This window comes from Peromyscus maniculatus, chromosome 1 (genome assembly GCF_049852395.1).
Source record: "Peromyscus maniculatus bairdii isolate BWxNUB_F1_BW_parent chromosome 1, HU_Pman_BW_mat_3.1, whole genome shotgun sequence".
Lineage (NCBI taxonomy): Eukaryota > Metazoa > Chordata > Mammalia > Rodentia > Cricetidae > Peromyscus > Peromyscus maniculatus.
In genome coordinates, this window is record NC_134852.1 from 98,663,142 (window position 1) to 98,685,205 (window position 22,064).

Here is a 22,064-nt window from a genome sequence, read left to right on the forward strand (position 1 = left end):
TCCTGGGGCCACCCTTTGTAGCACAGTTGCTGGGGAGAGTTTCCTACCTTGTAAATATTATGTGAGTGGAAACCATGATGTTTTTAGATTTTGAGAGAGTAGTCACAGATCTAGCGGCATTGTCTATGAGATTCAGATGCTCTGGACTTCATTGAAAGAGACACAGTCAGAAAAGAATAGAGCTTGGCAAGTATGGCAGCAAGTGCTACAGGTGACTTTGATGCATATTCAGGTTTGAGATGTTTTTTTCTAATTCTGGACATTGTCAGCCCTAGTAATCTCTATAAGCTCAAATAAGTTATCCAGTATAATTGTTCAATTATAATTTTAAATTATTACCATAAGCATTGGACTAGTTTCCTGGTAACTTTGTAAATCCAGTGTACTTTCATTTTCTATATGGGGATGGTGTCAGTAGACAATATTCACATAACTATGAACATGGCTCACCAAATCAACTAAGCAAGGCTCATAAGGGCTCACAGAGACTGAAACAGCCAGCACGGGCCTGCACAGGAATGCCCCAGGTCCTCTGCATGTATGTTATGGTTGTGTAGCTTGGTATTCTTGTAAGACTCCTGACAGTGGGAGTTGGTGTATCTCTGACTCTTTTGCCTGCTTTTAAGGTTCTTTTCCTCTTATTGGGTCGCCTTGTACAGCCTCGATATGAGGACTTTAATTTGGTCTTACACTATCTTATTTGGTCCTGTCTGGCTGTCATCTCTTGGAGACCTGCTCTTTTCTAAAGAGGAAAGGGAAGGAGAGTGGATCTTGGGGAGAGGGGTGGTGGTAGAGGGGCTAGGAGGAGTGGAGGGAGGGGAACTGTGGTTGGGATGTATTGTATGAGAGAAGAATCTATTTTCAATAAGATTATTAACTATTTTAAGATTATTTTTGTGTTTGAAGAACCTCAGACATACTGGATTACATAGTAGTCAATTACAAACAAAACAAAACAAAAAGTCCCCACAATCAATCTCTCTCTCTCTCTTTCTCTCTCTCTCTCTCTCTCTCTCTCTCTCTCTCTCTCTCTCTCTCTCTCTCTCTTTCGAGACAGGGTTTCTCTGTGTAGCTTTGCACCTTTCCTGGAACTGGCTTTGTAGACCAGGCTAGCCTCGAACTCACAGAGATCCGCCTGCCTCTACCTCCCGAGTGCTGGGATTAAAGGCATGCACCACCACCGCCTGGCCAAGTCCCCACAATCTCTTAACAAAGTTTTTCTTATGTTGCCTTCTCCTTCCTGCTCTTCAATTATGGTTGAATTAATGGCACCTAGTTCATTTACCATAGTTTACATATTGTATTAAAACTCATAGTTTATTAATGATAATGCTAATTATTTTTTAAATAAAGGTGAGGAATCAACCATTCTACAACATTTTGCCCAAGGTAATTCTTGTTTTAGCATTTAAAATCCTGTGTCCTTGATACAGCTGGCGTCATACAGAGATACCTGAGTACTGCCCTCCTAGAACTTTCCCTACTTGATTTAATGAAAATATTTGAACAAGGTGATTTATTTAGTTTGAATGAGAATGTCTCTCATAGGCTCATATATTTGAATGCTTAGTCCTAAATTGATGGAACTGTTTGGAAAAGATTAAGAAGTGTGGCTTTTTGGAAGGAGGTCTATCACTGGGTACGAGCTTCAAGATTGCAAAATTTTATAGCATTCCCAGCTAACTCTAAGTTTCTATGTGTCTCTGTCTCTCTGTCTGTGTCTCTGTCCCTATCTCCCTGTGTGTCTCTGTCTCTCTGTCTCTCTCTCTGCCTTGTGCTTGTTGATAAGAATGTAAACTCACACCTACTACTCTAGTGCCATCTGTAACTGCCTGCTGCCATGTTCCTGGCTATGATGGCCATGGACCCACCTTCTTTAACTGTAAGCCCCAGTAAACTCTACTCTAAATTATTTTGGTAATGTTGTCTTCACTGCAATAGAAAAGCAACTAAGATGGTAATTCGTATTTCCATCTTTTACTGAAATCTGAAAATTTGATGCTTAATCCTCACTTTGGGAAACACCAGTCTCAGAGACAAAGGTGGATAGATTTGCAAGGTTCTGACTACCAATTGGCTCTCTCAGCAGGACTGATTCAGCTCCCTGCATAACATTAGACATTCTCTCACTGTGACTTGGGTAGATTAAATTTCATGCTAACTGGGCAAGTGAAGACTGAAGCTTTGGGATCATAGTGAAATATCATGTTTTCTGTGTCTTTAAAATGACTATGCCAGAATTTTATCCTTAAATGTATTCCATACTTTTTGAGGAATTAAAGAAAATTTTGAGGAATTAAAATTGTCTAGCACCTCATATGCCAGGCAAGCACTCTACTGTTGAGATACATTCCTTCTCCCATTAAACAATTTCTACTTTTTTTTTTTTACCATACTATGATAAAAAATACTGCTATTATTGTACTTTATCCTTCTACACAGTAGGTAGTACTGAATGGTTCTGTATGTTTTTATGGAACTAATTGCTTATAGAAAGTCTGTAATGAGGATATTGTTTAATGAGGTTTCAGTTTATAGAATAAAAACTCAAAGAAGCTCGGTGCTTTGTACCAGATACTTTAGCTGTGACAGAGTTAGAACTTGAGTCGATTATATGCCAGGCATCAGATCTCTGATCTTTATTATATTCTCTTATTCATGTGAAGCTATTATTTTCACTAAAAACTAAAATTGGCAACAAATTTCCTGCTCAAGCTATGTTTTTCTTAATAGTTACCTTGTTCATTGGTATGAGAACCTAAAGCCCCTCTTTTCAAACTGTACTCTGAGTATCCTGATGAGTCCACATTTGGATGAAATTTTCAAGTTCTTGTCACAGGACAACCTCTGACAGCTAACCCTTGATTAGGAACCTTTACTAAGCAATAGTACTACTATTTAAAGCAATCTTTTTTTTATTTTTATTTTTTGGGTACGATTACTTCATCATGATCTAGTTGTTAACTATATTTTAAGAGAAAAACATCCATGCTATATTCAATACTTATTCCTAGTTTCTATTGAAAGTCTCTTGAAAGTAATTCATTTTCTATGATTCTATTTTGAATACGCAAACACATTTATTTGTTTTTATAAAACATGTATGGATTTTTAGGTAAGAGGGTATTGTTGAAAGCATGACTCATTATCCAAATAAAAAGAGTCAGTATAAAAAATACACTATATTTGACAAAAATATGGAAGCTTTTCTTTAGAAATCCATACAACTGGGAATATGGTGGGTAATATACCAGAAGGAAATATGATGAAACACTGCTCATCAATGCACATCCCTAGGCAAAAGAGCAGCAGCAGAAACCCCATCCTAAAAATAAACTAGGTTATCCAGGTGAAAAGAAACTGTCTCACCCTCAGGACAAGCCCACGACCTTCATAAGCCTTGACTACAGTACAGGAGATTGAGCTTTGATGAAATGATGATTCGTCTGGTGGACAAGTCAATTACAGAGAAGAATCCCATTTTATCCCTCTATATGACTTGAAGAGCAGTTGCCAGGTATTATCCAGAGAGGGAATATAATGTTTAAAACCAAACTATCTTAAGACCTTAGAAGAGGGAGCAAACACAAGTCAGGGATCTTGATTAAATCTACTACAACACCAGAGTGAAGTACAGCCTTGGAAGGAAGTTGCAGAGCACAGGAAGGTTAGATGTTATTGAGATGTTGAAAATTCAGTCTGCAGGAAGCTCAGATCAGGCAGTGAACTAAACAACCCCAGTCTGAGTGGCTGGAAGCCAATTTCATTAACTAAGGAAACAGCACAGGAGCTTGGTAGCCCTGGGTTTGAGATCAGGAAGTAGATCACTCTCTGGAGCCACCTTTTTGCTGCTTCTGTTTATCGCTTGAAATCCTGAGAACTCTGAGTTACATCTCACCAGTAAGGTAATTAATAAGAAATATTTCTAATTTAAATTTTAAAATTTTGAAAATTTCATACATGAGTACTGTATTTACAAAATTTCCATCATTCTCTCTCAACTCTCCTACCCTCTGCTTTACTCTTGAATAAATGACCTCTTCTATAATTATTTTGACACACACACACACACACACACACACACACACACACACGCACACGCACACACACGCACACACACACAATCTCCTGAGTCCAATTAGTGTTTCTCGAATATACATGTGTTTAGGGATGACCACTTAGGATCAGATAACAAATTAGTTATCTTGTCCCTGAAGAAAACTGATTCTCCTCTCAGGAGCCATTGATTTCCTAAGGCTGCTCATCTATAAGTAAAGACTTGTAAAATTTTGCCCTTTTTGCCTTGACAGATCAAGTAAGTTCATCACTATAGAGGGGGGATGTATTTTTTAGGTCAACGTATTGTTGAGATACCTCAGGTGCAATATCCCTGCCATGTCTAGAAGACACCATCTAGCTGCAGGTGTTCTGATCTACTAGCTATTACGTTCTGTCTCATTCACGATATTCCTTGCGTTTGTGTAGGGCTGCATTGTAGATGTACCAATAAGGCTGGACAATCTCACAGTCACTTATTCTTTGTGTATATCTATGATACCTGACCCACTACATCACTTTTCTTTCACTTCAGGCTGTAAAGAAATGAAATGCCTTTGCTCTATTTCTATGCCTACACTATATCCAATAAATAAATAATATAATTAAATTAAAAATATTACTGATGGTTGAAAACTTTGTCAAAAAAAAAAACCAAAACAAATGAAAAACCAAAAATCAAAAACCAAAAAAAAAAAAAAAAAAAAAAAAAAAAAACCCGCAAAGTACTCAAGTTTCATCAAGGACACAGTCTGTTTTGCAATGTTAGTAATGTTAGCATTTGGAGACCTTTTGTTAATCCTGGCAGTCCAGGGAAACATGCAGTCCCCTCAGACAGCAAATACCAAACAGTGTACCTTCATTTCTGCCCACAGCTCTGAGGTGTCATGGTACCAGGAGTTGTCTTCCTAAATTAAAAAACTAAATTGATACTGTCCACTTTTTTTAATCAAAAGTTTTAAGTGAGCATACAAAGTAATGGTTTCATTGTGGACTCTTTATATATGTATCATAAATGCTTTGGTCTCCTTCTGTGCCTTCACTGCACTCTTAGAGCTGCTTCCTTTGTTTTCTCTAGTCAACCCAGTATTTGTTGTATTGCATGCGCAGATGAATTTTTAAACAGTCTTATTAAATAAGAAACACAGAGCCAAATACAGAGGTAACAGTCAAAGAGATCAGAGTATTTTATTAGCCACGACTAGCTTTAGCTTACCACCAGCAGTAGCTTCCACAAAGAGAGAGCTTCTTCCTGTCTAACCTGTGCCTTTATTGCCTTCCTGTTCTGCCTTCTCATTGGCTCTAAACCCAGCCACATGACTTCCTTATCACTGCCTGTCTATACAGACCTCCAGGTCTCTATGGTTGGTACTGGTATTAAAGCTTGTGTCACCACGTTTGACTGTGTCTTTGACCACACAGAGACTCTGGCTGCCATGTGATTGGATTAAGGGCATGTGCTACTACCACCAGACTGCTATTCCTGGCTCGCTATGACCTCTGATCTCCAGGCAAACTTTATTTATTAACATACAAATAAAATATCACATTTCAGCACAAGTAAAATATCACATTTCAGCACAAATAAAATATCACCACACCTTAATAACTCTTCTTTTCCATTACGATCCTATTTCCAGCTTCATGACCTACATATGCACATCTACAACTGTAAATATACACATTTGTAAATGTACACAAATACATGATTTTAAATTTATGCTCTGTGTATGAGGAAAAATGACATTGTTGTCTTGGTGAGTCTGACTTATTTTAGTTAATGATTTCCAATTTCATTCATTTTTTTCTGTAAATGTCATGATTTTGCTTTTCTTTATGACTGTCTATATTTCCATTGTCTTTTCAAAGACAAAGGATAAGAGGAGACAGTGAGTTCTGTAAGTCCTTTTCCAAAGGTTGCAAATTAGCAAGGGAGAAAAGGCTGTTGGTCAAGAGCAAGGCTGGGCACCCTTGCCCAAGGCCAACATGTAACCAATAAAGCAATGTTGCAAAAAAGCCAATGCTCTACAAGTAGGTCAGAAAACCCATGAATTGCCCTTCATTGTCTAGCATTGCTGTTGAGCTTCTAAGACTTTGCTCTACTTGGGACCATTTCGGATAGAGGAAGTCTTTTTCTTCTAAAAAAAAAAACTGTGTTTTTCTCTCCCTTTCCTGTTTAGAGATTCAAGAACTTGAAACCCTCCAGAGGATCCCTCCAAACCACTGTCTCTACTGATATTGTATGTACCACAATACTGTCCAACCTTAGGCAACTCATGAACCATATGGGTCATCAGAGTGCAATGTAGTTGCATTCTGAACACTGTCCTTTAACAAATTAAATGCAATTTTGGGGTTGCCACTCACTCGGTGGCCAAGGATAGCCTTATTATTTAACTTTGCCGAACCTGTCATACCTCTTTGAACTGAGCATAATGATGTAATCCACGGAAAATATTTATAAAGTGTCTTATAAACAACATTATACAGAGTGGCTGGCAAGATGCTATGCACACAGCATCGCTGTTTTTTGGAGTATCATTTTACTGCTGTAAGAGAATAGACATTAAACAACTTTTATCTTAACAGCAGTCACCAAAGTTTATCTTTAAGTTGTGGCTTTCCTTTCCTACATTACTTATAAATATAAGGTTTTAGGATTCTGGCTTGGAATGAGAGAAGAAAGGGGAAAATGTTAGCTAGGGCTGCATTGTTCATGGTTGAACTGTGACAATTTTCCTAGATAAATAGCTGAAGTAAGTTGATTCTCTCATTTCTTGCCTGCCCTACCCAGGGAATGACCACCCAGGAAGTTTATGAATCACTTAACATTCTTTCACTGACTACTCAGTGGTTATTCCTAGAAATGTCAAACTTTGGACCAAAAAGTAAACATTTTAACCTCATTCTTCTCTTCTGTCCTATAAATATTACAACTTGCTACTGGACTGTGGGTTTTGATTTGGAAGAGACCCTCCTCTGTATATTTTCTCCAAGTAAAGATCTGCACTGTCAGCAAGTCCTTTATTTTCTTGTTATCATCAGTCTTGCTATTTTGCTGACCTTTCAGAAGAGACATAAAGTAGAACAAAAGAAGTTAGGGTTAATGCAACACACTAAAGACAAGGGGAAAAGTTAATAAGATTCTCTATATGGAGGAAGTCAAGGTTGTCTACATGGTGGATTGCAAAGTACTTTTGGAAGGCGGTAACTGGTGGTAATTTCTGTGATCTTTGTTGGAGGTTAGCCCTGCTTGCTCATGTATGGAATCTGTGACTTGAGTTCTTTAATTTTTGTTGCCCCTTAAACTCTGTTTGTTGATAGGTTTGTCTCTTCAGTGCTAGCTGAAGTGTGTTGCACATATGAAAGCGTCTGTTCTGATCACAAGATAATGAACTGGTATTGGAAGGAAGATGTGAGCAGATGGACAGATATGCTGAATCAGAGAGTAAAAAGGATGTGAGAAACCACCTCTGGTGAAGTGCAGATGTTGGGATATAAGGAGACAGGCTTGAATTGACATGAATTGTGCCTGTATTACAGTTAGCAAAACAAAATGGCCTCAAATAACCCAGTGTCTAGGTATTTTATTTATTTTTTTAAAGATTTATTTATTTATTATGTACAAAGGAGAGGGCACCAGATCTCATTACAGATGGTTGTGAGCCACCATGTGGTGCTGGAAATTGAACTTAGAACCTCTGGAAGAGCAGTCAGTGCTCTTAACCTCTGAGCCATCTCTCCAGCCCCATAAATATGTCTTTAATTTTTTAAAAGATTTATTTATTTATTATGTATACAGTGTTCTGTCTGCATGTATCTCTGCAGGCCAGAAGAGAGCACCAGATCTCATTACAGATAGTTGTGAGCCACCATGTGGTTGCTGGGAATTGAACTCAGGACCTTTGGAAGAGCAAGCCGTGCTCTTAACCTCTGAGCCATCTCTCAAGCCTGTGTCTAGGTATTTTAAATCAAAGAGAAAGAAGCCCATTTAGATTATGAGAAAACACTGTCTTTCCATAGTTCTGTATCTCTAAATCCACAGTACAAACAGCTTCAGTCATGAAATGATTTCACTTTGTACTAACATACCTTTGTTGAAACACCTTCATTCCATTCACTATTGGCTCTGTGAATGAGAATTCTTGAAAATTCTTTGTAGTCTCATGGGACTACAAAGTCTGATGGACAGAACAGGTTGGAATGTTGCAAGTTCAGAACCAAACTACCTTGGGCAGTCTTTAGCCCACTAATAGTCATTCATTGTTTTCCTTGTGTGGAACCTAACATCTTTGTGATCATTGGGTAAATAGTTTATAATATAAAGACTCCCACTTTTGAACAATGAAAAGTCTAAGAATAGGGTTAGATCACATCTGGTGTCTACAGCTTAGATAACTCTGTTCTTCTGTAAGTTGCCTACCTGATGTTTCCCCATTATTTTCTTTGTTCTATTACTGTAAAGCTTCATAGAACTCTTACCCTGTTAGAAAATAGTATTGGAGGAATCTAATTCAATGTTCTCGGGTCATGGTAACTCACTTTTTGCTTCAGAGAATCTATCTCTTTTATTAACTTGAGATAAAAGCTATTTCCTTTGTGGAAAATTGCCTATTGTTCCCACTTTTTCCTATGGTGGGTAGAACACACACTTGCTTTTGTATCACTTAACTGCTGGAATATTAGGTATGATGTTCTAAGCTGCCTAGGTTTACTATCAGTATGAGTATATGCAAAGCATAACATTACACAACTAACAAAATTATAAATTCTAAATATACATGTATTTGGTATATAATATACCAAAATCTCTGAGAAGAGACAGTAAACAAGGAGAAAAAAATCATAATTAGTGAAAACAAGGATATTACCTTCCACTGTGTTTCTAAAGCTGAAATTGGCAGTTCTATCCATGGAGCCAGTTTCATACTCGATCAAACTCAGACAAAATTCCACATCTGCTGAAGATGGGAGCCTCGGGGTTTTGGCTTTGTCATGGTTTCCAGGATTGCGAATCAGTGGTCCCTCAGGTGTCCCGTCACATAAAGCCTGACGGCCATTATACTCCTCTGATCGGCTACAGATGATCTATGAAAACACTTCGTGTTAAATGAGTCAAGTGGGAAGGGAAGGGATGTTGAAATTACTCATTCAGTGTCCTAACAATTAGATGAAAATGTCAAAGGATGCAGTGAATTTTGCAGGACAAATGATGGAATGTCAAACCCATGGTGGAGTTGTAGTCCTACATCTAGTAGTACCACATCTAGCATGTACCATGATGACTTTGGCTTCCTAAGTCTTATGCACTAAACTGTGATCAAAATGAGTACTTTATGTAAATAGTTGAGATACAATTGATGTGTGAAACCTCTACTATATGTTAATCACTATGTGAGGTACGAAGTCTCAGGTTAGTGATCCATGTGAAGTCAAAATCCTATCACATGATCCATGTGAAGTCAAAGGCAGTTAGTGATCCATGTGAAGTCAAAATCCTATCACATGAGAAATAGTAAACACCCAACAGAAACATTTACTAAAAATAACCAGTAATAGCAAATACTGGTAATCATGCCACTTCACGCTTTTTGTTTTTGTCATAACATCCATTTTTAATGTCTGGCTTGATATACAACATAGTCTTGCTCATAGGAAACTTTCAAAGCACAGCAGTTTTCCTAATACCTGTGTTACTCTCTGGCAGACAATTATTTTTAAAATTATAATTCTTCACATTTTTATAGGAAAGGTTTTAAGGAGCCGTGATGCATGAACACTATTTTATTTAAGTCACGTGGTAATACTTACCATATTAACAAGTAAACTGAGGATAGAGAAGATAAGTAACAGTTTGAAGATAAAAAGACAGTGCTTCCAACACAAATCAAGCTTTTCAGCTCCATCTTTACTGGGCATTGAGCAGTTATTTGTTCATTTACTTATATTTGTGTGTGCATATACATATGTGGCATGTGCACAAGTATGTGCTTGCATGTGTGTTGGTGTGTGTGTATGTGTGTGTGAGTGTGTGTGTGTGTGTGTGTGTGTGTGTGTGTGTGTGTGTGTGTGTGCGCACATGCACATATATCTGTTTGTGTATGCCTGTGGAGGCCACAGGTTGATGTTGAGTGTCTTCCTCAGTTATTCACTGCTGTGGGACAGTCTGTATGTCAAATTGCTCTGATTGGTCAATAAATAAAACACTGGTTGGCCAGTGGCCAGGCAGGAAGTAGGTGGGACAAGGAGAGAGGAGAATTCTGGGAAGCGGAAGGCGGAGGTGGAGAGACACTGCAGTTGCCGCCATGACCAGCAGCATGTGAAGATGCCGGTAAGCCACCAGCCACGTGGCAAGATATAGATTTATGGAAATGGATTAATTTAAGCTATAAGAACAGTTAGCAAGAAGCCTGCCACGGCCACACAGTTTGTATGCAATATAAGTCTCTGTGTTTACTTGGTTGGGTCTGAGCGGCTGTGGGACTGGTGGGTGACAAAGATTTGTCCTGACTGTGGGCAAGGCAGGAAAACTCTAGCTACAAATGGCGCCCAACGTGTTTGGCAAAGTTTCTACCTAAAACCTGAGAAAAGATTCTAAAATGGAGCTAAAAACAGCTTCCTAATTGTCTCTCTCAAATGAGCAGCAGCTGCCGGTTTGAGTTCCTGGCGGGTTCCTGGAGTGTGTGCTTGACCTGCAGTATGGCGGGAATGAGGCCTCTGCAAGTGGCACATTAAGCTGCGTGGTGGATTTAGTCTTTACTAGTACAAAACAAAAAGAGGTTTCTGGGCTACACGCTGCTTGGATAAAAGCACAGACCCACGATGGCTCCCAGAGCTGGCGGAAAATGTACCACCGCCATGTTGGGAAGCTGAAGTGGGAGGAGCCAGCAGCCACAGAGCCGTTTCAGGCTTAGAAGGCTGCAGTTTAAAGCAATAGGCTCAAGGTAATATAAAACATAAGCCACATAAAGATGGCTACCACACAGAGAATCTGGATTATGTTCTCTTTGATATTCGTAACTGAAGAGAAATATTTGATTGCAAAAGCTGTTGAGTTATGCCAAAATGTATATTTTAAAGGTACTTTAACTTCAAAATTTGGATGTAAGGATATGTTGCTTTGGAAAGGAGGCTCTGCTTTTGTTTCCACAGAAAGCCAGAGGCTATGGATTTGTTCCAGATTAAGATACATCAGGTTTGACCAGCCAAGACCACCTGAAAGGTCTCCGATGACACCATGGCCCAGATGATCCAACATCCAGAATCGTTTCAAGGCAACTGGCTCAGACGATACGGTCTCAAGGACTACTCCATGATCCTAAAATTTTCTTTGTGTCCCCATAAGATACAGCGCCCCCCTCCAGCAGGAAGTAGTAAGAGAAGCTATGCCCAAATTCCCAAATATACCAAGCTGACTTTGGAGATGTGTAAAAGTTAAAACCTTCCTTTTAAAAAAAAGAAAGGGGAAGTGCTGTGGGACAGTCTGTATGTCAAATTGCTCTGATTGGTCAATAAATAAAACACTGGTTGGCCAGTGGCCAGGCAGGAAGTAGGTGGGACAAGGAGAGAGGAGAATTCTGGGAAGCGGAAGGCGGAGGTGGAGAGACACTGCAGTTGCCGCCATGACCAGCAGCATGTGAAGATGCCGGTAAGCCACCAGCCACGTGGCAAGATATAGATTTATGGAAATGGATTAATTTAAGCTATAAGAACAGTTAGCAAGAAGCCTGCCACGGCCACACAGTTTGTATGCAATATAAGTCTCTGTGTTTACTTGGTTGGGTCTGAGCGGCTGTGGGACTGGTGGGTGACAAAGATTTGTCCTGACTGTGGGCAAGGCAGGAAAACTCTAGCTACAATTCACCATGGCATACATTAAGATGTGTTCTCTCTCTGAAACAGCACTCATTCATTTGGTTGGTTTGGCTAGTAAGATTTCTCTGGCAATTTCACATTTCCATTTTGCAAATCAATACTGATAGGAAGCCACTCCTCCCACTCAGGATTTAAGAGGGTGCAGGTTGTCTGATCTCCAGTTCTGATGCTCGCATTGCAAGTTTTTTTTTCCTCACTGAGCCATTGCCTCTTTCCCTCTCTATGCATTTGTAACGCATGCACAGGAGTTCAACAGCCAACGATTTTAAAGCACTTCTGTGTTAAAATGAACAACAAAGTTCCAGTTTGTCACCTAATTTGTATATGATTGTGGCAATCAAGATGCAACACTGTGAGATGAAACTTGTTTATTTGAGCAGGGGGACCCTTGTAAGATTAATTATTGTGGGCGGGAAAGCTAGCTCAGTGGTAAAGAGCACTGTTTGCTCTTCCAGAGGACCCAGGTTCAATTCCCAGCACCCACATGGCAGCTCACAACTGTCTGTAACTCCGGTTCCAGGGCATATGACACCTTCACACCAATGCACATAAAATAAAATTAAACAAATTATTAAGAAAGGTTAATTATTGTACTTAGAGGGAAGAAAGAAAGACTGGACTAGAGGGTTGCTTTGGAATACTTCAGGGAGACAGAGTCAATACTGACAAGCCACCCAAAGTCACAAAAAAGAAATAAGGCTCTATTTTATGAATTACAACTGTCGATAGTTCAAGGTATAGTTGGGAACTTTCTGGACACAAATTAGGCTAGTAAATGCCAGCTACAATAAAGATAAATGCCTAAAATTGTGGTCTTAGTTCTTCCTTCATTTAACTTTAATTACCTTCAAAGTCCTATCTGAAAATGCAGTTAGTTGCATGGCTTCAGCAAATGAATTTGAAGGACACACTTTGAGTTTGTGGAGTAATTTTGGTAAGAATTATCCTGTGATAATTAATCTTCTGCCCATTTAGTTATCATTCTGTCAGTACTGAAACACATCTGTTCCAACTTGTAACAAAATATTCAGGGCCTTCATTTTTCCCAAATTCTCCTCAACCAGAATGACAATGATAGGTGGCTCTTGATGTTCTGGCCAGTAGCCCCCAAAGACTTTGGACTAGAGGGGGCTGGAGCTACAGGGTAGGGAATTACATCCAACATCCCAGAAAGGAAAAGATATTTCCCCACAGAAAATAGGATACCACAAGAGTAAAATCACTTTGAGCTCCTATAGTATATTTCATGTCTTTATGGCTTCACTGTGAAACACAAATTCACAGCAAAAATTATTCAGAATTTCAAGGTAGAAATTACAAGTTAATTAATCTTCAAAATGTAGGTCCATTTCTGAGCACTGTGCGCTGCTCATTGTCCTGGTTTGCATCTTGTTGCTGTGATACAAAATGACTAAAGCCAAATTAGACAGAAAGGGTTTATTTGAAGCACAAGGTAACATCTATCATAGGGAAAGACCATAATATAAAACTGGGGGCAGGAAATGTAGCAGAGACAATGGAGGAATGTTGCTTACTGGCTTGCTTCCTTCAACTTGCTGTGACTTGCTCAATTATCCTTCTTTTACAGCCCAGGCCTACTCGCCAAAGATGGGACTACCCAGAGTGCCTTGGCTCTTTCCACATCAACCAGGAATCAAGAAAGTTCTCTGTTAGGAAACCAACATGCTGATCTGTTGGAAAGCATGTACTTAATTGAGATCCCTCTTCTCAGGTATGTCAAAGTCTGTGTAATGTTAACAAAAACTAACCAGTATAGCCATAAATCTGTGCTTGATGTAGAACTCAGCTCTATACATTCTATGTTTCCATTTATATTCTTCGGCCATATGTATGGGTGAGTTTGATGGCGTTACCCACCAATTACATTAATGAAAATTCTCATTTTCTAAATATATACATACTTAAAATTCAAACATTGTTTTCATACATTGCAAATATATTATTTACATAAAAAAATTCCTTTCTCTGTACTTTCATATCAACCAGCCTGCTGTTAAAGCCAGGAAGCAATGGATTCCCTTTTGTATGTTACCCTCCATTTTCTTTCACGTTGACTCTGTCAAACATTATTTTTAATTCAACCCTCCAAAACCTGTCTTTAACCTGGCTAGTGTTCCCCATATGCTTTCATCCTATGTCATCCCGCTGCTGCGGCCACACTGTCTCTTTGCTTATGCAGCTTGAGAATCCCAATCCAAAAATTCAAAATCCAGAATGTTGAAACTCTATGAGAAAGGTAGGGATAATGTTAAATGTGCTAAATATTTTTTAAAATTATCTTTAAGTTATATATATCCTTAAAATAACCATTTCTTTACAAATGAAGGTATTTGAAAATCTATAAATTCAGCATTGCTGATTCTAAAGATTTATCTACTTCATTTATTTTTTTCCTATTAATGACTCCTGAATGGTTTCATAAAACTAGTCCAACTTCTGCTCTGGACATAGCAGTTTAGAAGTCTTTACAATGTCAATTGACTAGACACCACGTCAGGGACACAGAGGAAGTCATTTCATTCCTCTTTGACTAATAATCCTCAGGATATTTCCAAAAGGTCTTTTTGCAGAAAAGACTCCTACAGCAGACTCAGTTAAATTAGAGAGGTTGGATGGAACTATTTTTGCTGAATGCCAACTGCTATGTGACTAAGTGGTTGGGTGATGGAAGCATTAGTAATTCAGAGGAAAGATACTGTGGTTACAGAAATAATGTAAAAAAACTTAACTCCAAATTGTTTATGTTTGATTCAGAGGCAAGGACAAGGATGGAGAATTTGTTAGCATTGTGGTTACTTGTCCTGGAGACTGTGCTCAGAAATATAGGGTCTAATATTGATTCTAGTAAGCCCATAGCCTCAGACAAGTCACCCAGACTCTGTCAAGGCTTTTCATTTTTAAATGGAGAATGTAATGACTCTTTATTCAGGATCAGGTAGTCCAGCATATTTAAAGGGCATGATGCAGTACTCTCTGGCACCTGTGTAAGGGATTCAATAATTATGGCTGGCATGCAGTTCAGTCCTAGGGTACTTGACTAGCATTTATAAGGCCTGGGTTCTACCCCCAGATTACCTCACCCCTAATAATGCCAAAAATTGAATTATTTTAGATTAAAACCATTTATTCTATTAATTAGACATCTACATTATTTTTATCACTAAGTATATGAGTGTTGAATGTTCATTATTATAATGACTGATCCCGGTGTATCATTTAAAACACAGTATTTCCCACACATTGAAATTAGAACAATCAGCCAGGCGTTGGTGGCGCACGCCTTTAATCCCAGCACTCGGGAGGCAGAGGCAGGCGGATCTCTGTGAGTTCGAGGCCAGCCTGGGCTACCAAGTGAGTTCCAGGAAAGGCGCAAAGCTACACAAGAGAAACCCTGTCTCAAAAAACCAAAAAAAAAAAAAAAAAAAAAAAAAAAAAAGAAATTAGAACAATCTGGCAAAGTCTTAGCAAGTAATTTTACATGAACTGATTATTTTAAATTGTTTAAAGTAATGTTATATTGAGCTATCATATCTTTTAGGAACAACAATATCTCTAAAATATCTTAATAACTTCCTAGGGGTCCGGTAGATAAGTTAGAGAAGTCTATACAAATTTATGATTATGTGTGTCATTGGACAATTACTTTCACAGTATAGTACATTGCATTCTAATACATTTGGTTCTCTCATTAGCACAGAAAACAAGCATATATGATAATAACACTCTTTATTTTCTTGTTGAAAAATGTGAATTCTAAAGGTCGTGAATTCTAAACAGCTTGTTTAGCAGTTTGGTAAATGGCAGAAGTTGGACTGAGCCCAGCTGGTCTGGTAAAAGTTTGGTTCTTTTTCCTTCCAACCACAATGATGTGTAGCATATGCTCAGGGCAGTATAATCAAATATTCAAGTCCAAAGAAGCAAAGAAAGGGAAACAGTAGACACAGGTGTATTAGTATGGAAGATGAAACATGATAGTGTTCTATTAAATTGTAGGAAGTAGCAATAAACTACGTGCTCTTAAAAGCCTTCGGCAGCAAAGATTTTATTATGGTATTTGAGTTTTTCCTGAAAAAGAGAGAGAGAGAGAGAGAGAGAGAGAGAGAGAGAGAGAGACAGAGAGACAGAGAGACAGAGAGACAGACAGAGAGAGAAAAGAAAACACTAAACCATATGACATTCCACAAAATCTTTCATAAAGAAAAAAAGAGAAGCAGCTATTGCACCGAGCTGTTGTCATGGTTACCTAAACCCATGACTTTCTGCTGAAATGTGACTTTGTTTTTCTTCCCCCTGTGGCTTCCATGTGATATGCTTTCCACCTGCTGAGTGGATTCCCTGGCTGCAGTTCACTCACATCTATCATCTGGAACTGTTTTCCTCTCCATTGAGATCCATTGGGACAGCTCTCTTCGACACACCTTTTCTTCTTAGGTTCGCTTCTCTTGTTTGCATAACATTATATCTAATGGTGTTGACCACAGAAATTTTGTACGTAAATGTCATTGAGTACCTTCCTTTTTCTAAAACTTACTGACTATTTTAATGGAGACAGATATGCTTCTATTTGAAGATGTTTTTTTTTGAAAATAATCATACAAATGAATGAATAACAAGCTAGGAAAAGATTGATTGCACATTAAACCTTATTTCTAAGAAAATTAACCTTAATTCTTAATTATTTGACTTTGTGTTTTTTCTCCTGTCAAAGAAAGCTTGTCAGGTAAGTTTTTTCATCTCAAATAATGTTTAGATGTATTATGAGCTATACCATATATTTTTATGTACACGTTTACACACACACACACACACACACACACACACACACACACACACACACACTCACACGTAGACCAGAAAACACTGTACAAAATGCCTTATCTTAGATGTTAAGCAAGTGCTGTCTGTTGGCACTTTATGTCTTTCACATTGAGAATTCAGTACTGTAAAATATGAGTTGAGATCTCAGAAATCCATCTAGAATAAGAATTCAATTTCTCTCTGATTTTCATTTTTTCTTTAATTTATCATGTATTTATGAAACAAATTCTGTCTGTATATCATGGTCCCTATATATGGTTAGAAATATATTTATAAATAGTTTCTACCTTGGAGAATCTGACAGTGGTAGACAGAGATAGGCTTAAAAATCATTCACATGTTCTGAAATATTAGAGAAGATGTAAGATAAATCTGCAGAAAGTGTGTAACAAAGGGAAGGAAATCAATTCTATCTGAAATAAATAGAAGTGTCTTTCTTTCTCAGGTTGGGTGCATGGGAATTTAATAGTTTTACTTTTTATGTGTATGTATGGGTGTTTTTCCTAATGCATGTCCATGGACCATGTGTGTCCCTGGTGTCCATAGAGGTCAGAAGAAGATGTCAGATCTCCTGGGGTTGGGAATGGAGTTAGATAGTTGTGAGCCATCTTATGGGTGTTAGGATCAAACCTGGTCAACTGCAGAGAACTTCAGAAAAAAAATAACCACCTCTCAAATTATACATCCATAAATTAGTTTGTTATTAGATCTGCATTTAACATAAGTCAACATGGTTTACTTTAATAGAAATGGAGACATAGCCACTTGGGTTCTGTCCTTGGATGTTTTTTCTTTTCTTTTTTTTTTTTTTTTTACACAAATTCTCCTACTGTTTCGAGCCTATTATTTATAAAATGTGAGTACTCTGTGAGATACTACAAAAGATCTCTCAGGCTGGTAAAATACTATCAAATCTCTAACATCTCCTTTTGTAAAGTAAAAAGATATCTTAAGTCAAGCAAGGAGTAGAAGCCCATATGAAATGGGCTATCAGCCTAGCTAATTTGGAAGGTATTAATGAGCTCATTTTAACTTGGAAGCTATTTGATCTCATCTAAGACAAAACAGTCTAGTTTTTAATTTGAATGTTTAATTTAGACAAAAGCATTCAAAGTAATGGTGTGTTCATTACAGAAACAGTGTTTTCATAAAGGAAAGTAAAGAGATAACTAAACAATCTCCATATTAATTAAATCTGTGAATCATAGTGCTGGCTGCAAATTAGAGCCACATAAAGAGGTTTAAAAGTACAAGCACCCTTGGGAGGCTGAGGCAGGAGCATTACTGTGCTTTAGAGGGCCGACTAGGCTGTAAAGTGAGTTCCAGGTTAGCCTAAGGATACAGTAGGATCTCGTCTCCAAATAAACAAAAAATGCACACTGGAGCTGTACAATAGACCAATTAATTCTGTGTTTCCAGCAAGTAGTTAGATCACTGATGTTCAAGCAACTACAGAGCAATGACAAAAACCATAGATGACTGTAAATCTGACAGTGATTGAATTAAAGCAAAGTAAATAAACATTCATTTATTTATTTAAAATTTTATGTCTGTGGGTGCCTTGTCTGCATGTATGTCTTGCATCATGTATGGACCAGGTACCTATGGAAGCCAGAAAAGGATGTCAGAGCCCTAGGAACGGAGTTACGAATGGTTGGAACTTGCCATTCGGATGCTGGGAATTGAGCCATCTTTCCAGACACAAACAAACCTAATTTGCTTTGATTTCCCTTCTAAATCACTATTCAGTTTTCTTTTGAAGTGATATTTCTTTTTTTTTTTTTTTTGGTGCATATTCACCAAACAGGGGATTCAAAAGACATTTTCATTGAAGCATATAATAATGTATTTTGACCATATCCCTCCTCCATGCCCTCTATCCCTTCCTTCTCCTAATGGAAAGGGGCAATGAGAGAAAAACTCTCATTTTCAAAGTATACTAACAAGAGAGATTGTATAAATGAAGAAAAGAGACAACATGAATTAATTTATCTGTCATGTCTGCAACTGTTTATCTCTGGACAGTGCACAGCTTAGGGAGACAGAGCAAATATTTATGTATTAGACCTCATCTTTAAAATGCTGTTTGCCCAGGGAGGCAGAGGCAGTCGGATCTCTGTGAGTTCGAGGCCAGCCTGGGCTACCAAGTGAGTTCCAGGAAAGGCGCAAAGCTACACAGAGAAACCCTGTCTCGAAAAACCAAAAAAAAAAAAAAAAAAAAAAAAAAATGCTGTTTGCTTGCAAAATTTTTATTGTTTTGTTTTGCTAATTCTTTTTATTTTTAATTTTGCTTGTTTTTCTTCAGTGATTTTATTCTTTGACTTTTCTAATTCTATGTAAAGAGCTCTTTTCCTCTGCAGAACTATAATTGCAGTACAAGTTTGTAGACAATATTGTAGCAGTTACAGTTCATGGCTTACTAAGCCAGATCAATCTATGTGGTTTTACATTTTTATTTGTTTTGTTTTTAAGAAAGTTATATAATTGCCCATAATCATAAGATGAATTCAATACTCAAAACATGATTAGAAACATTAAATCTAGGTATCATCTAGAAGTAGACTCTTTATGTAATTAAATATTAATTTATATCTCCTTACTGAACTCAGTGTGTATATTACAACTTTTGAAAATTTAGATGATCCATCAGCCTTTCTGCATCAAGTAAAGCTATGTAGTAAATCAAAGTATTGTATATCTAAGACTCCCACATCCAAGACTGACATGACTTAAAGCAGTAGCCAGAGGAGTAGAAAGCTAGAGGAGGGGTTTGAAGCTCATTGATTGGGGCAGAATAGTTGAAAATGTGCAGCAATCAAATTTTCAGTGAAGTCCCTCCATATAAGTACTCATTAGGTTTAGTAAACAGTTGGCATCATTGACACCAGGAATTAGCAGCTGTATTTTACAATGGCACTTTAAGGGACTCCATTTTGGAAGTGTGTGAGCATCAGGGATAAAGTGAATTTGTATTTTAAAATTCTCAAGTGTGGGGCAGCCTGTGCAGTATTTTTTTTTTATCATGTTTGAATTGGTAGTCAGAATAGGTGAAGTAGGAAATTTTAGAAGAAAGGAAAATCTCTCACACTTACATTTATTTAAAGAAAAACACTTTAACATTTCTTTCTTACCTTTTGCCTCTAATGCCGAGTGAAGAAAAACAATAGGAGAAATGAGAATCTAATCTCAAACTAGCTATCTCTTAACTCTATTTCTAACATTTGTAAAGTAGGAAGAAGGCTAATTTCTTCTTCATCCTAATGAAAAAGTTTAGAAGAGCTAGATCCTTTCAAAAGGTCAGTCTTGTCCCTGAAAATGAAGGGGTTAGTCAGATAGCCATTGTACCCATGAACAAATACCATCTTTGCTATTTACAAACAGTTCTGTTATATAATTTTAACAAATTATGTATATCTTACGGCTTTAAAAGGAGGATAGGTTCATATTAAATCAGGTAATGTATATAAATACTTTCAATAGAGATTCACATATTATAAATACTCAACAGCTTTTAGTTTCTTTTTAAAATAAAACAACTGAAGATTTTGTATCCAATCAGTGTTTGTCAAGCATTCTTGTAATAAAGGTCATCACTGATACTTAGTAAATTATGCCAGTACTCTCCCTTGAAGATTCTAGTTAATTGGTTCAGGTTAGGACCAGGAATTTTTATTTTTAAGTAGTATATCCTATTAGTTTTATTGTAATATTAAATTTTTTATTCAGAATCATGAACTAAGAGAATTTGGTTACTCCATTCCTAAATAACTCTGACCTACTGTTTATGCCAGATACCATCCTAGGTGCTAGCAATACAGTGGCAAACCAAGCATTCTTTGTTCAGAGCAGATTAGAAATCTAATTAAACTATTAGATATTAGATGAATAATCATTAATTGTGTTTTTGAAGTGTTCTAAAAAAATAAAATGTCAAGAAGCATAAGAATCTTTTAGTTAGGCACACTTTCTACACTGAGACATCAGCAGAGATATTCACAGAGACCTGCATGAAGATGTGGCTGCTGAGTACCATTCCTCTCTGACTCTGCATGTGAAGTGCACCTTACCTGCCAGGAGGAGAAGAAGGATGCTGGGCTGAGTAGATTAGGGTTTTCAGGATGGCGACCTCCCAAGTACTCATCTGTACAAATGTCACAGTTTTCTGCATCCCTCCAATCCCAGTATGGAATGGTGAAGTTCTCATCCCCTGTTAGTTCCTGTATTTCTTGTTCCCACAGTAGCAAGAAAAGTCTGTGCCAAGGCAGAAAACCTGGTGCTTCGTGGGCAAAATCAACATCCCTCCAGATTTCAGAACCTCCAAGCAGAGTGTCTCTTGACACATAGTAATGCATCCATACAAAGAGGTCATAGATGTTGATATCATTAAACATGGGTGTTGATCCATTGTTCATTTGATCATACGTGGCTGTGGGGATGACATAGACTGGGCTGATAGTATGTTTTGCTAAAGTTAGGTAAGCAAAGAACTTATTCTTTTCTGCCACACTCAAATCATAGATATTTCTTCTAATTAAGAGTCGTTTCTCTGTGCAGTTGGGGCCCCCAAATCCAAACTTACAGTTGCCGCAGTTGAATCCCATGAAGTTGCCAGAGCACTGACAGGTTCTATTATAAAACACAGAGGGCCAGGATTCACGATCATCCACCCCTTTGAAGGGGAACTGAGGTCCAGACGGTGCATTGGACAGAAGAATGTCCTGGCAGGAACCTCTGCCTGAAAGCTGGCCGCAGGGACTCCCATCACCCATCCATGGAGGACAGCATTCTTTTGCCATCAAGTTCTTCGAGGAGGCACAGGCTCGAGGGAAGTGGCCAGAAGAGATCTGGAAACTCCACAGAAGGCAATACAAAATAGCCAGGAACATTTTCCCCTTTAGATGGTACACAATCTGCTTAAATGGGTTAATGAGAGTTACAGACTTCTTTTTTCAGCAACTCCTACAGTGACTATCACATGTCCTGACTAAGACCTATATGACCACTCCCCCTTCCTACATCAAATGCTCTCAGTCTTTACCCTAAGCTTTGATCTTCTGGAAAGCACATGACTAACTTTTCCTTGGAGTTTGTACAGAGCCTACAATGAGGTAGATTTAAGTCAAAGGAAGGTATTTTATTCTAATTGATACAAAATTAACGAGTGGAATTTGCAAATGGGAATTATATCAAGACTAAATTGTCTCCTGTGAATAAAAATCAAGAAACATCTGGATTGTGAAAACAAAGCTGTTGTTTTCAGGGACAGTAAGTAGATAACAACACTCAAAGAACTC

General features: G+C 37.9%; 1 protein-coding gene across 1 annotated transcript in view; it reads right to left on the reverse strand.

Annotated features, from left to right (window-relative positions):
• Window positions 1–21,656, reverse strand: part of Tyr (tyrosinase) — a 73,340-nt gene extending 51,684 nt beyond the window's left edge. The window contains exons 1-2 of the mRNA XM_006985679.3: window positions 20,838–21,656; window positions 8,928–9,144 (exon numbers count right to left, since the gene is read on the reverse strand). Of these exons, the coding sequence (XP_006985741.1) occupies window positions 8,928–9,144; window positions 20,838–21,656 (1,036 nt within the window). The remainder of the gene's footprint in view (window positions 1–8,927; window positions 9,145–20,837) is intronic.
• Window positions 21,657–22,064: the final 408 nt, after the last annotated feature.